Source organism: Xenopus laevis, chromosome 4L (assembly GCF_017654675.1).
Source record: "Xenopus laevis strain J_2021 chromosome 4L, Xenopus_laevis_v10.1, whole genome shotgun sequence".
Taxonomy (NCBI): Eukaryota; Metazoa; Chordata; class Amphibia; order Anura; family Pipidae; genus Xenopus; species Xenopus laevis.
Genome location: NC_054377.1, coordinates 71198184 through 71213721, shown reverse-complemented (window position 1 = coordinate 71213721; position 15538 = coordinate 71198184). Strand labels below are relative to the sequence as shown.

At 38.4% G+C, this 15538-nt stretch overlaps 1 protein-coding gene across 7 annotated transcripts in view; it reads right to left on the bottom strand.

Moving 5' to 3' along the window:
* Nucleotides 1-1070: 1070 nt before the first annotated feature.
* odf2l.L (outer dense fiber of sperm tails 2-like L homeolog) overlaps nt 1071-15538 on the bottom strand; it is a 40122-nt gene continuing 25654 nt past the window's right edge. For 6 of the 7 annotated variants that reach the window (XM_018256908.2, XM_018256911.2, XM_041589400.1 and 3 more), the window contains 4 exon segments: nt 10534-10619; nt 10126-10288; nt 3750-3875; nt 1071-1226 (listed from right to left, as the gene is read on the bottom strand). In XM_018256908.2, the coding sequence (XP_018112397.1) occupies nt 1098-1226; nt 3750-3875; nt 10126-10288; nt 10534-10619 (504 nt within the window). In that variant the 3' untranslated portion in view covers nt 1071-1097. 7 annotated transcript variants of the gene reach the window in all.

Below are 15538 nucleotides of genomic sequence, written 5' to 3'. Positions count from 1 at the left end.
TAAAAAAAAAAATTGGGGCCCCAAAGAATATTTTTTAAAAAAAACATTGGTTGGCAGGGGCCTATAGAATATTAAAACAATACATTGTTGGTCAGGGGATTAAAAAAAAAATAAAAAAAACAAATTGGTGTTCAGAGGAATTTAATTTGTGGCTTCAGGTCTTCAACTTTGCCTCCTTTAGTGACTTTTGGTCTTTTCGCCGCTTCAGGACTTCAATTTCGGCTGTTTTCGTGACTTCGGGTCTTTTCACCGCTTCGGGAGTTCGGCTTCAGGTGTTTTCGTGGCTTCGGAAATGGCCACAGGCTTTGGTGCTGTCAAGGTGTCCCGGCTCTTTCGAAAGTGCAGCACTGCCGGCCCCCCCCTTCAGGCTCGGGCCACTCGTACCCCCTGATGGAGGCCCTGAGCGGGGGGGGGGGAACAATACATTACAGCAATAGGCTTTTCCTAAGGCAAATTCCCTTCTGTTGGTGTTTTATGGTCTTCTCTTGGGGTATCCAAGTGGTTGAGATTATACACTCTAGCATGAAAATCACACATACAATATAACTGATAAAGCCAATGAGGATTTATTTCAGATGCCAGGCAGACATGTCTTTTCATGTGACCTGTTTTCACTTTTTGGTGTAATTGTCTCTTTTAGTTGTTCGTACGATTTCTTACCTTCCTTTCTATACTTCATCTTGATCATGTGCAGATTTTTCCCCATGGGAATACATACTGTTGATGGATAGGAGTATGAGATGGATGAGCATGTGGCAGATAGAAGTTTTACTGATAATGAAAAACAGTTGCATCATTGAAGACCATGTGCCAAAAGGTAAACTTGTGTTTTCTTTTTATAAAATGGCAGGGGTTGCAGATAGGAATTGAAAGCATCCCTTTAGCAGTCAGAAAATAGTAGTGGAAACACACATATAAGTACATGATGGCTGAGTCAATGTAGTAAAACAACGAACAAAAGTGATCCAGCACATACTGTATGTGCATAGATTATATACAAGTTTGTGATAATGAACAACTAATCTGGTTTCTGTATTGCGCATACAGTAAAGAAATATCCAGACAATGTATTTGTTTATTAAGAAAACCTGTTTATTTTATTCAAACATAGCGGCATAAGATGTTTTCAAAAACTGGACATAACTCTGGATGCTCTTGTTTCGGCTCTCTGTCATTTCAAGGCTGTGCCTTATTTCTTCCAAACGAAGATTATGGGTTTTCTCAAACTGCAAAAGTACAACACACAGATGAAATCCATGAACATCAATAGAGGGTATTAAACTCGCAAGTACATAGTTGGAACTTCTGCCTTGTAGCACTTGGTTCCCATCTGGGTGATATCTGCAAGGAGTTTGTTATGTTTGTCCTTTGTCTGCATGGAGCATCTCCAGGGAGTATTTTTTATAAAGACATGTGTAGGGGGAGTGTCTAGGGGCCTATGAAGAACCCCCCCCACAAAAAAAAAGAACCACACACCCATATACTTGTTTTAAAGTCCAGTGCTGGCATGCTATACATCTGCTGGTGGCTCCCTCTAATCATCAGGACAAGATAAGAGCATGCCAGTAAGCAAACACAGTATTATGTTCCACATCATATTCTATTTTTGTTTGCTACAAATAAAAAGTCACCTGCAAACAAGGGTTTTAAAATGGTATTATGGTCCAGCATTACCAGAAACATATATACCTCCAAAAGGTCTAGCAATACTTCTGTGTTCCTTTATGTGTGGTCACTGGAATACTGAACATTAGTGTGTCATCCTTTCCTCCATTATCCCTAAACTGACATTATCACCCATTGTATGTCCAATGACAAATATGATTGCTTCCATATGTGGCATAACATAGATCCTTTAGTTGCCATGCGTTGTTAAATCATTTCCCTTCAGTACTGGTCCATGAAACAGTCCATATGGAGGACTCTTTTTATTTTATTAAGCACTTCCACTTTAGTGTGGGCTGCCTGCTGCCTCCTGTGATTGGATAGGAAACATCTGGAAACGGTCAGGATGTTGCTGACCAGCCTTTGAATGGAATTACTAAGTTTAGGCTTTGGATCATTTAAAAGTAACATTTTGGGCAAAAGGGGCAGCCTAAGTCTCTCCAGTAATAACAATGGCTGCCATGCTCCAGATAGCACTTCTTGGGTGTCCATGTGTTATGGTATCTCCAAGCCAAGAGCAGAATTCATGGGAAAAGCTTGCACAAGCGGATGGTTACAAATACAATTGATAGGCTGTTGATGGGCTGCTAGGGGAGTAAGGGAGGGTTGATATCGCTCCAACTTACAGTGAAGCAGTAAAAAGTGACTTAAACTGGACCCGTCACCCAAAAAAAGTTATTCAGAATCCTATTTTATCACATTAGTCAAGCAAAATGAACTTTAATTACACTATATAAATTATTTGAATCTTGTTTCCTTCAGTCTGGGAATTCATAATTATAACAAGCAGGCAGGAGCCATTTTGTGGAGACTGTTATTAAGGCAAACCTTGTATCATCTAAGAATCTTGTTTGTGCACCAGAATGGGGGACCTGATGTCCATCCCCATGCCCTGGCTACACAATTAAATGGTTAAGAGAACAGGGGGAATGTGTGGGGAGAGCAGTGACATCTAGGAAGTGCTGAATGGAAAATGAAAGTAATTGCCTAGGGCATAGAGGAGGGGCAGACAATATTCGATTGACAGCAGAGATTTTTTTAAATGAGCTTACAACAGCTATGAATGCTTTAATAAAAAATAGAAATTGGATTTCATGTTTAATTTGAAAAGGACATTTATTATACAGATTTTTGTGTCTGGGTGACAGGTCCACTTTAAGTTTATCAGAGCATAAGTCACTTGGTTTGGGGTCACCTGAGAAATGGACCTCTTTTCAAAATTAAAAGGAATTTCAACCCAAAAAATAATGTTTTTGACAAATAAAAGAAAACACAATTCCAAGCAACTTTGCAATATACATTCATTACAAATATTCTATGGTTCTTAAGTTATTTGTATATGTATTGCTATTGAAACCAGTGTTTGTATGTTCCTTTCTATTCTCTGCCCTGACAAATTTAGGTGTAAAAGAAATAGAGTGAAGTGGGGTGTAAAAATCTGTGGTGGCCCCTGTACTACTTATTGTTGCTTTTTTTTTTTTGCAAGCAAACAGCTGTTTTTACACCAGAATGTTACAACGAGCTACACATAGGCCACAATTCATGATACAGCTTACAGATATCTGTTAGATCTTATGTGTGAATAGACTTCAGTCAGTAGTGGGGATGAAAATATCTTGGTTTTGGTCACCATGAAGATTTCAACAATCAGAGATATTTTTCTTTCTTTTTAGGAAACGAGACACACACACACACACACTAATGAAAAATAGTAGTATTATTGCACAATGTTTGGAGAGATGCTGTAGAAAAAAAAAACGGCTATCTTTATAATAACAAACGATTGCTTCAAAAGCTTTACAGTAGCTGGAACACACTAAAATGTGAGCGCTTACCAAAACAGACAAGAGCCATTTACTGAGCAGACGCACTAAGGATCTGATATTTAAAGAATTATAGGGATGTAAAACTTTATTGGCATTTGGCATGTATCAGCTTATTGTCGGTGTTTGAAACTAATATGTACTTTTCTTTTGAAAAAAAACAAAAAAACGATATCTGGGCTTCAGTATAAAGGCCCGTGTCCCAATTGTAACCTTATGTGCGAGATGTAAATGCACCAACAACCCAGTCTTTCTACTTACAGCATTTAATGTGCAGCCAAGCTGTTTGTGTTCTGCCCTTTTCCTTTTCAGCTCACTTTCAAGGCTCTGCAATTTCCGCTGAAGAGCCAACTCTTTTGACAATACTTTATTGTTTTCTTCAGAAATCTGTATTTTGAATACAAACAGCAGTTTCAATAGCAAAAAAAAAAATGAAACATGAAATCATTGATACTGAGTGTGTAGATAGGCTAAAGCGTGAATGGCTTACGTCATGCACCAGATGGTTAATGCACAGAAAGGCAGATCAAACACTATTGTTTAAAGGAAAGATAATAAATAACCCTCATCTGTAGTTCAGTGTAAATTTACTGCAACTCACATAATTCAGCTAAAGCGACTGACCTAGTAGAAAAAGCTGGGGACACACAAGGAGATCTGAGTGTTTGGTGGTGGCTAAATTGGGCCAATCTGAAATTAAGGTATTGGACCTGTTATCCAGAATGCTTGGGACCTGGCGCTTTCATACCTTAAAGGGATTGTTCACCTTTACATTAACGTTTAGTATGATGTCGAGAGTGATATTCGGAGACACTTTGCAATTGGTTTTTATTTTTTATTATTTGTGGTTTTTGAGTTATTTAGCTTTTTATTCAGCAGCTCTCCAGGTGGCAGTTTTAGCAATCTGGTTGCTAGGGTGCACATTACCCAAGCAACCATGCATTGAGAGAGAGACTGGAATATGAATAGGAGAGGGTCTGAATAGAAGGACGCGTAATAAAACCAATAACAATACATTTGTAGCCTTACAGAGCATTTGTTTTTAGATGGGGTCAGTTTTTAAAAGTCCATTTCAAAATTGGAAATAGTCAGAAGAAGGAAAATAATTCAAAACCTATAAAAAAGAAAAAAAGGCCAATTGAAAAGTTGCTTAGAATTAGCCATTCTATAACATTCTTAACGTTAACTTAAAGGTGAACCATCTCTTTAAGTCTACTAGAAAAAAATATAAACTTTAAATAAACCCAATGGGCTGGTTTTGCTTCCAATAAGGATTAATGATATCTTAGTTTGGATCAAGTACAATGTACTGTTATTATTACAGAGAAAAAGGACATTTTTTAAAAATTTGGATTGTTGGGATAAAATGGAGTCCATGGGAGACTGCCTTCCAGTAATTCAGAGCTTTCTGGATAACGGATTTGCAGATAACAGTCCCCATACCTGTACAGTGAAATCTCAATTTTACACACCCTGATTTTAAACTTCCCTCATTTTACACCATTTTATGAGATCCCACTAATATAGAATGCATAATAATATTTCTCAGATTTGACATTTTTCCAGGTGTTATGCTGTTTTTTTCTGGTCCCCTAAAGTAAAATGGGGGTTTCGACTGTATTTGTCCTGGGATCTCATGGGACCCCAATCGATATCTGACATAGCCCCAAACATATATTGGTCAGTTATTTTGGCCCTATACATAGGTCAATACCGGTCTGTGTATGGCCAACTAACCAACTGTCCTTACAGAGCAATACATGTTCATCAGTGGCTAGAGCTACTTTGTTGTTGCCCACTCTGTGTATATTCTACCTTCCTTGGGAAATGGGAGACTTTACCACTTTGTAAACGTGTGACCTCAAAGAGCTTTAAAAATATAAACAGATATCTAATATGAGTCTGATGCACATGTTTTTGGCAGTTCCAATGTTCAATGTTCACAAATAGGCACTTGCTTTGGCAACACTTGGAGTAAGCTGGCTATGTATGCACTGCACCATTTGTTCTTGTAAGCGACATAAATAAAGTGCATCAAGGAAAACTGAACAATATGTTCTCTGGTGTTTTGACCTCCCTGCACATGCTCTGCATTTGAATGCTAACTGTATGCAGGGGGTCTGCCATATTTCTAAAATCCCCAAGGAAGAGATTTAGTGGGAATGAAAAACATACCACTACATGCTTTTGAAAAAGATAACTGCACTTTTCTCCACCCTTGACTTATAAAAGAATGCCATTCTCTATTATATGACATAACATGCACATTGCACAACGGCAAAAAAACAAAAACAAAATTGGCATATGTAACCGGATGTTGCGTTAGTGCTGAAGTTCCTGAGAGCATTAATCATGGAGATGCCAGTTCTCCGGCATATTTCAGGATTAACTCTCCCGTGCCAGTGCATATGGAGTGCCAGGATTGGCTGAAAAGTGGAAAAGAGCTGTATTTGTCGGGAGACAATCAACTATGTCACGGATGAAAGAATAAAACATGGACAGATGATTCTTCCACTAGGCAGGTAGGGAACTCTGCATCAGAAATATTCATATTACATTTTCATGTCCCCCCCATTAAAGGAATCCGCTACAAATATTTGATGTGGTGCAAACCTAACCCCTCTAATTTTGAGTGGGGGTTTCCATAACACACACCTTGCGACTGCTCAATGTATATTCTTCTTCTTCTTCTTTTTCATACTAACGTATCTGCTGCATCACTGTGTCAATCATAAAGACCAGTGACAGCAGAGTGTCCAAATAGCATTTTTTTAAATATTCTATGTAAAACCCCACTTGTGTGTCACAGCCCACAATAGGGTTGCCACCTTTTCTGGAAAAAAAATACCGGCCTTCCTAAATATTTATATTTTTTCCCTATTAATAACATTGGGATCAACCATCATTTTTACTGGCCAGGCCGGTAAAATACTGGCCAGGCGGCAACCCTAGCCCACAGGCACTAGGCAACAGGCCTCAACCCCTCCCGTTTTGCTGTGGCATTCAATTGATCTCCCTATGTCTTCTATGCCATGACAGACATCATTGCCTGGTCCTATGGAATTTCACCCAAGCTTAGAATACTTTCATGAGCAAAAAGGACTCATAAGTGCACCAATAAATTCTATGTGCAACCACATGAAAAACCTAAGATACTGCCTCATAAATTTCCTATAAATTCCAGGTTGGAAAGGACTGCAGGCACAGAGGATATACTTTTTTATTTCAGACAGGCAGTGAGGGCTCCGTAAATGTGCCTCCATGTTGGGTGGACAGTAAATGCTCAGTCAGTCAAGTTTGCAATAGGTGTGTGTGTTTTAAAGGGATACTGTCATGGGATAAAAAAATTTTTTTCAAAACGCATCAGTTAATAGTGCCGCTCCAGCAGAATACTGCATTGAAATCCATTTCTCAAAAGAGCAAACAGATTTTTTTTTTAATTTCATTTTGAAATTGTCAGTTTCCCTGCTGCCCCCAGTCATGTGACTTGTGCTTTGATAAACTTCAATCACTCTTTACTGCTGTACTGCAAGTTGGAGTGATATCACCCCCCTCCCTCCCTCCCCCCCCAGCAGCCAAACAAAAGAACAATGGGAAGGTAACCAGATAACATCTCCCTAACACAAGATAACAGCTGCCTGGTAGATCTAAGAACAGCACTCAATAGTAAAAACCCATGTCCCACTAAGACACATTCAGTTACATTGAGTAGGAGAAACAACAGCCTGCCAGAAAGCAGTTCCATCCTAAATTGCTGTCTCTTTCTGAAAGCACATGACCAGGCAAAATGACCTGAGATGGCGCCTACACACCAATGTCACAACTTATAAAATAAATACACTTGCTGGTTTAGGAATTACATTTTTGTAGAAATAATTATTTGCAGTGTAAACAATGTAATTTAGAAATAAAAACTACATCATAAAAAATCATGACAGAATCCCTTTAAGGAAAGACACAATCAATGAACATATAATGGATAGAACAGCATAAGAGAAAAGTCAGGACAACATAGGGTTAAACCAACTAGGGAAGAACAGGCTGATTTACAAATGCAAGCTCAAGTTCATACATGCTCCTGATCAGCTTGTAGCAATGCAACTGCTCTGATGAAGTGCATGCTATTACACACATGGACACCAGGGGATTAGCAGCAGCCTGGACCTGGAGAGAATATCAGGCTCCTCTTAGTGACTTGGCTCCAGCACCACAAAAACCATGTGCCATGTGAAGTAGACACTAATAACATTCATGACATTCTGTGCTGGAAGGGAAGCCATTCATACACATACTGCTGCTGCAACCTGTGCAATTTTCCAAACGCTACTTGGTAGGTGCCCAATATTATGCTGGAATGTTTTGTATGGGTGGGGGAACATGCCAGTTAAAATGAGACCTTGAATGCAGATACCAGTGAAGAATAAATAAAGGGATAAAATAAATATAGGGAGAAAAATATGTGAAGCTGAGGGCAGGGCATGTAATATTTTAGTACGCAGCCCCTTGAGCCAGATTCCCTTTTGGAAAATTTGCTTGTAAAAAGAGGATGTATCATTTTATTTCATTGCCAAACTGATTTCCCAGGGATATCATATCAGAATTTAAATATTGCATTATAATCCAAATCAGATGACTTGTGGAATAATAAACAGAAAATAACAAAACGCCAAGGATGTGCCTCCAGTTTTATTGAGTCAAATTCTGTACTATTTGCAAATAGCTTCCAAATTATTAGGAAAGATACAAAACATGTCTTGTAAACAGTAGGCAATGTTTTCATTCAGAACAAACCTTACACATAGGAGTAAGTTTAAGAATGACAGCACAAGTCAAAGAGGCGATCACAGTGACTATGGATTAATCGCATATCATTAACTATACAGTCACAAGTAGGTTGCCACCTGGCCAGTCATTTACCAGCCTATCCGGTAAATGTACTTGCCTGTAAATTTATAATAACTAGTCAATCTGTTCCAGGCTTGCTTTCGCGTTGCCCCTTTCTCACCTTTCTAGATCCCATAATCACCAAATCTCCTCCCAATTCCACATCTTGACATGATTTGCCCTATGACATCATGGTTCCACCCATTTACATCATATCCACCCCATTGTGAACCCTCACTGTTCAGTAAAGTGGCAAAGGTAAAGGTGGCAACCCTAGTCACAAGCTATGTTGACCTAAACATACTGGGCTACTGGAGCTCTCGTCTGGGATAATGAGATTTTCACATATTCACTGTCTACCATTATAGTGTTTTCAATTATAAATATTTAGCAGTTTTTAACTTCAGAATTCCATGCCTTTTCTCATTCAGGGTTTAGTGGTTTCAGCCCATTTCCCTTTAGGAATGTGATACTGCAGATATTATAGGGGGGCCTGGAGTTTTCCAGATAATTTGGAATATTATGTAAATCTACTAAATACATTTAAAGGTGTAGTTCACCTTTAAGTTAACTTAAGTTAGTATGTTATAGAGTGTCCAATTGTTAGCCTCTTTTCAAATGCTAATTTTTTATTTGTTATAATTTTTTTCTATTTGTATATGTCTTCTCCTTCTGCCTCTTTAAAACTTTCAAATGGGGGTCGCTAACCCTGGCAGCAAAAAAATTAAAAAAAACCAAGGCCTGCTCTGTGGCTACAATTTGATTGTTACTTTTTATTTTCATATGTTTTCACTCATGACCTCTCTTGCCAATTTTCAAGTCTCTCATTTAAACCAAATCTGGTTACTAGGGTTACTTGGATTCTAGCAACAAGATAGCTGCTAAAAATTACATTCGCCTGCAGTGTTCATGATCATTCTCTTGCATGAATAATATGAGGGAAGTTGGATTTCAATCAGAATGAGCTTCGTCAGTACTTGTGTTTGGGAGCACACTGTGTAAGCCACATGTTGACGTGTCCCATAGACCCTTTCTCAAGTCGTGTGCAACTGACATCATGTCATCAGGAACTTAAAGGGTCCTGTGGAACACAACTTGTGTTAATAAACCAGGTGTTGCAGTTTAGTACTGCTGAAGTGTGCCCTGTGTCATTGCAGCACAGAGCTTTGTACTATTTTTGGGGTTGTATGGTGTAACCCATTGAGGTTTGTATTTTACGTGCATGATCTATAACATTCCCTTAGAAATGGCTAAATTGAGTGCTGGCTTATTAAAGGCAATACATTATTTGGATGCATTACTTTTGTTATACTTATATTATATTAATGATAACAAAATGATATTAATCAGCCACATTATCAAGGATAATGCGATCACGTCATCATATGTTTCATATTTTTTTCCTTCGTATTTCTTATTTCTGCCATGTCATATCTATCTATCCATCTATATCTATATCTATAGAATTCAAAGAATGGACAGCACTCACAATTTAATGCAAAAAGGTTATATTGTGAAAAATGTATACTTCACCATACAGGCGCACATTCAGTAGCGACGTTTCCAGCCAGATAAGGCTCTTTTTCAAGCCATGTGGGATAATATCGTTATCCAACACTTGAAGAGAGCAGGTACTGTATGATTCATTAGCCTTTTAAGCAGAATTCATTTCTTGGTATTACTAAATTGGTTCACCCGATGTCTTATTTGCTGAGAACACAAACAATGAAAAAATGTAACATGCTTGTAATACCTGTTTGTTTCCCGCCTCCACAGCATTCTCAAGAAGTCTCATTAAAGTGCTACATTCTTTTGCTTTGCCTTCAAGTTCTACTTCACTCCGCTGTAGATCCCTTTCTTGGCCCTTTAATTTGGATTCAAGTTGCTCATTGTGCATGATCATCTTTTCTAATTTACTAGGGTCAGAACAAAGATCAATATGTTATGCATGTTTTTGCTGAATTTATTGCCTGGCATTTATATAGTGGCACACATTTTCACTGTACTTTACAGATTATATATAATTCACATCATTTCCAGCCCCAGTGCAGTCAATTTTATCAGGTTAAACTTAGAAGTGCAAGGCAGCAATGCTACTCGTTGAGCCAGTGTTTCCCGTATGTGTAAATAATTCATCCAGTAAAGTAAAAGACATACTTACATTCTTATCTCTTCACATTTTCTTTCAATACGATTATTTTCCAGCTTAAAAGACTCATTTCCAAGGAAATAATCATTCGTGTCAACCTACGTAAATGTACAAAAAGAGTGCAATATATTTATGCAATGTATTAAAGAAGCTACATAACCATGGGCGGTTCTTCATTAAGGCTTGGGGAGGCTAAAACAAGCCCATTTAAAAAAAATCAATAACGTTATATAAAAAAATAATCAAGTAAGTGTGCTGAGTAATGCGCTTACTTGTGCTGGTTTGGGGAAAGGGGTTGCTGCTAAATAATGCCTGTAAAAAGTGCACTACCAGTGACTTCACGTTTGACTCATGAGTGATGATGTCATGGCATGTGATTTCTGATTGCAAATCTCGCGAGATTTCATAATAGAAACAATTAGAAGCCCATCTAAGCACCAATCTTAGAATAGGTGTGAAACTGAGTTAAAGGTGCTGTTCTGTGGCCAGGGCAAACGGCAAACAGACACAGAAGCTGCTGATCTTCCACCTGCCTGCTGTCTGGTATGTAGGCATTGTATGATAGTCAAATATAGAGCACTGCAAAGTAAATTACAACTTATATATTACATTACATCTTATGACACATAGATTTTTGGGTTTAGGCTTTCAATGGTTATACATGCCAGGGGCCCCTAATGTTGGCAAAGGTGATTGCATCTCGGGGCACTTGCATTAATAGGGATACCATAGGAGGAAGTTTGTGTGGTAGTGCATGTTGTAAATGGAATGCAGCAATAGTCAATTTCCAGGGGCCCCTCTTTTGAAAGAAGGTAGCGTTAGAAAAGTATCTATAAATATCCTACAATGTTAGAAAATGTATTAAGGGACTTCCATATTTTGTGAATTCCTCACTCTTCCCTGCATATGCAACAATCTAAAGCAGCGCTGTCCAACTTGCGACCCCCCCCCCCATGTGGCCCCCATATGAAAGTCTGCCTGCTGTGTCTGTTTACCATGTGTAAATTTTAAACTGTATCACTAAAGAGATTAACTGGTCCCTGCATTGTTTAATCAAATTCAGACTGTAATCCCCTGTATTATTCACACACATAATCCCCCTGCATTGTTCACACTTGTGACACCTCTATTGTTCAAATCCTAAATCCCTGTACTGTTCACACCCGAGACCCAGACTGAAACTGCCCACATTGTTCACCTGTTCTCCCCTCATACAAACTGCTGGGGGGCACCAGCACTGTGTCACTGTATGTAGTACATCTTAAAGTGGTCCTGATAGGTTTCCTTATCTCCTGCTCTGTTCTGTCTTCCCTATGCTCCCTGTGTGTGTGTCATAATCTGCCCTCCCTATGCTCCTTAAACTGGCTAAATATTGGGGAGAATGTAATAAGAGTACTTGAGTAAACATATATAATGAAAATCTCTCTTTGCAAAAGATATTTGCTTTTCACATATAGCTATTTTTTGCATTTGTTTTGCAAGTCTGTTATTGGGAAAAATGTTAATTTCTTAGAGTAAAAGTCATAACTGCACAAAAATAATGAACTTTAAGTGTATCTTAAAAGTTAAAATGTGAGCAATCATCAGTAAGTATGCCATATTACATGTATGTAATGTACATGCATATTACATATGCAATGTGTTAGAAATCACTCAGTTAACATCCTCAATTACTTTAGATTCCCTATTGTGGTATACAAGTCCGCCAATGCCCCAGCAATCCTGGACTGGGATCCTGGATACTACACATGCACAGTAAAGATCAGACCTAAACTTTAAAGATGCAAATTAGTGTGCATGGACTCTAGCCAGAGAGTGCAAAGGATCTCTGGGGCATTGGGCAAGATAGTGGCGCAGCAGGAGCAGCACACTAAGCTAGTGCACTTTTCAGCACACAGAAACACTGTCCTAGGAAGGTTAGCAGTGATAAACTTGGGGGGTCTAACACATTGGCACCACCCAGTGCATTTCCCTTTCCTTGTCCTTTAATTTTGCACCTGTTTTAATTTATTACATCCCTACAAATAGGAGCTGTGGCATAGGGTCTGATATATAATTACTGGGGTGGTGCCTAACAAATTCAGCCACAATTGCATTAGTGAGGCTAAGCAGTGATGTTGGGGTTGAAGCCTGGCTCACAGCCAGGGTTCCAGTTCATTCCACAGGGGTTCTATTAGGTTGAGGTCAGGGCTGTGCAGTCAGGTTCTCCCACTCCCTGCGCAGCGAACCCATTCTTCCTTTTTGCATGGGGCATTATTGTGGTCAAACTGGAAAGAGCCTTCCCCAAACTATTCTGCAATGTAGGCATGCCAGATGTGAGATGTAACATTAAGGTTCACGTACACTTGTACCAGGGGTCCTTGCTCCAACCACAAAAACAGGATCAGAAAATTATTCCACCTTCACTGAACTTTATAGTTCATACATAGTTTTAGCTATATCCTGTGTATTTTATATAGGTTCCTAAAATTACCAATTATGAAGTCTTTGGTATTGATTTTTCATTACAAGCTACTGTACACAAATGAAAGAAAGTGTATGGTTTCTGCAGGTTTCAACACTTGTATGCTTTGTAGAGATTTATACTTAGAAGCAATATTGGTCAGACTCATATCTAATTTGAAGTTTAAATACACCAATATAAATCAGTTGCTTCTAGAATATTGTTTTTAACATATTTGTATACATTTTCATGCCGGGATCCACTCCATATATCTGCACCCATGCCAAAGCAGTGTGCAGACACACCAGAAAGCAGATCTGAGAAGAAGGGTTGTTTTTCTGCCTCCACTTGGCCCATGTGCTAAGTAACAGGTGAATTACAACATTTGTCAATACAGGTATGGGATCCGTTAACCGGAAATCCGTTAACCAGAAAGCTCCGAATTATGTATGGCCGTCTCCCATAGACTCCATTTTATCCAAATAATCCAAATTTTACAAAAAGATTTCCTTTTCTCTGTTATAATAAAACAGTACCTTGTACTTGATCCAAACTAAGATATAATTCATCCTTATTGGAGCCTATTGGGTTTATTTAATGTTTAAAGGATTTTCTAGTAGACTTAAGGTATGTAGATCCAAATTACAGAAAGATCCATTATCCAGAAGACCCCATGTTCCACGCATTCTGGATAACAGGTCCCATACCTGTACTACATAATATGCAACTGAATCAACTGTTTCCATGAATCTCCATTATCTTGCCTTTCAGTCGAGACACTTGCTGTGCTAACTAAAACAATTACAGCAACAATATTGTTATCTCCCTTGAATACTTAAAGAGTGCACAAAATCTCCATTAATCACAGCAACTGAAATCACCCTTAGGGCAGAGACACACAGTCAGATTCGGGGAGATTAGTCCGGCGACAAATCTCCTCTTCTTCGGGGCGACTAATCTCCCCAAACTACCTTCCCACAGGCTACAATGAAAATCGCTAGCGGGATGGCACTCAGAGCACTTCGTTTTCCAAAGTCGCTCGAAGTTTTCTCGTGAGGCAACTTCGGAAAAAGAAAGGCGCACCAATTGCCATCCCACTGGCGATTTTAATTCTAGCCAGTTTGGGGAGATTAGTCGCCCCGAAGAAAAGGAGATTTGTCGCCGGGCAACTAATCTTCCCGAATCTGACCGTATGTCTCTGCCTTTATGTGCCGGGCCTACTGCCTCAGGAGTATTCCTGTGTCTGTTTTCAATTCCATTCCCTATAATTAATGACTTATTCGTAAACACATAATTGCAATAAAACTTCTGTGTTGGATAATAATGTACAGATTTTCATCTAATGATTTGAATATATTTATGGAAATTGAATATATTTATGGAAATTTCTAAAATAGAATAGTTTATTTATAATAAAAGGTGACAAGAAGGAACGCCTAACAATGAGGATAAGCAAAGCAATTGAGGATAAAGAGAATACGTTAAAATAAACATCGGTTCATTCATAACAGATGAAAGAAGCAATGATTTATATTAAATAACCTTAAATGGTTGAACTGTTAGATATTTTAAGGTTCTGCTACAGCAGCCAATATGATGGTGTTATGTGAAAAAGACAGCGATCAAGATACAGTTGCTCTTATCATTGCCAGAGTACCCCCCCCCCCCACACACACACACACATACATATTGTATATATTTCTAAATGAATCTGCTATTTATTTGTCCCTACAAAACAAATTGTGGCTAAGGGGGACAAAATGGTGGTCACTGGCAAACTGATTAGCTGCTATAATAGTAGGTTGATGGGGTCTCCAGAGTTTTCTGCTGGTAGATATTAATACTATTTTTATTTTAGTATTCTTAGCAACTATTTATAAGGCAGCATATTCTACAACACTGTTCAACAGAGAGGTGTAAACATATAAATACTGACCAATACATGGGGAAATGAGGATCCTGCTCAATACAGCTTACAATTTAAAAGATGAGCTCCAGATACCTGGAGAGAAGAGAAGACCATGGATGAACCCTGTTTCTGATTTACCTAGTTCTCTGATTAACCAACACGACTAACACCGACTACTTGTCTTCTGCAAGGGTATGGCACTTGTTTCAACTATTTGTTTTTAACAAGCTTTCTCCAATTACACACCAGTCTGAAAAGAGTTAAAGGAACTGTAAAGTTTCTGGGTTTGTGTTTTCAATATATAAACAGAGGACTAAGCTTAAGTTGAGAAGACAACAAAAAGCCCTTTACTGTAGCATAAATACAACGTAGCCTTCTGAACAATGAACATATAGCCGTGTCTCCTACTACACAAAGCATTGCCTTAGATAAATAAAATAGGGAATAATCCTTCTTTTAGAAAACATGGTTAAATCATGCTAATCACTCCTTTATGTGTTCTTTCCATTGAATATGCGTCAATTCCCATCCATGGCGCATATATATTTCATATATATGTTTTTTCCTGGTCCCCTGAAAAATGTAAAATGGGGGTTCTGACAGTAAACAGTGCTTTACAGAGACTATTCATTATCCATATCAGTCCTTTTAACAGTAAAGCTTAC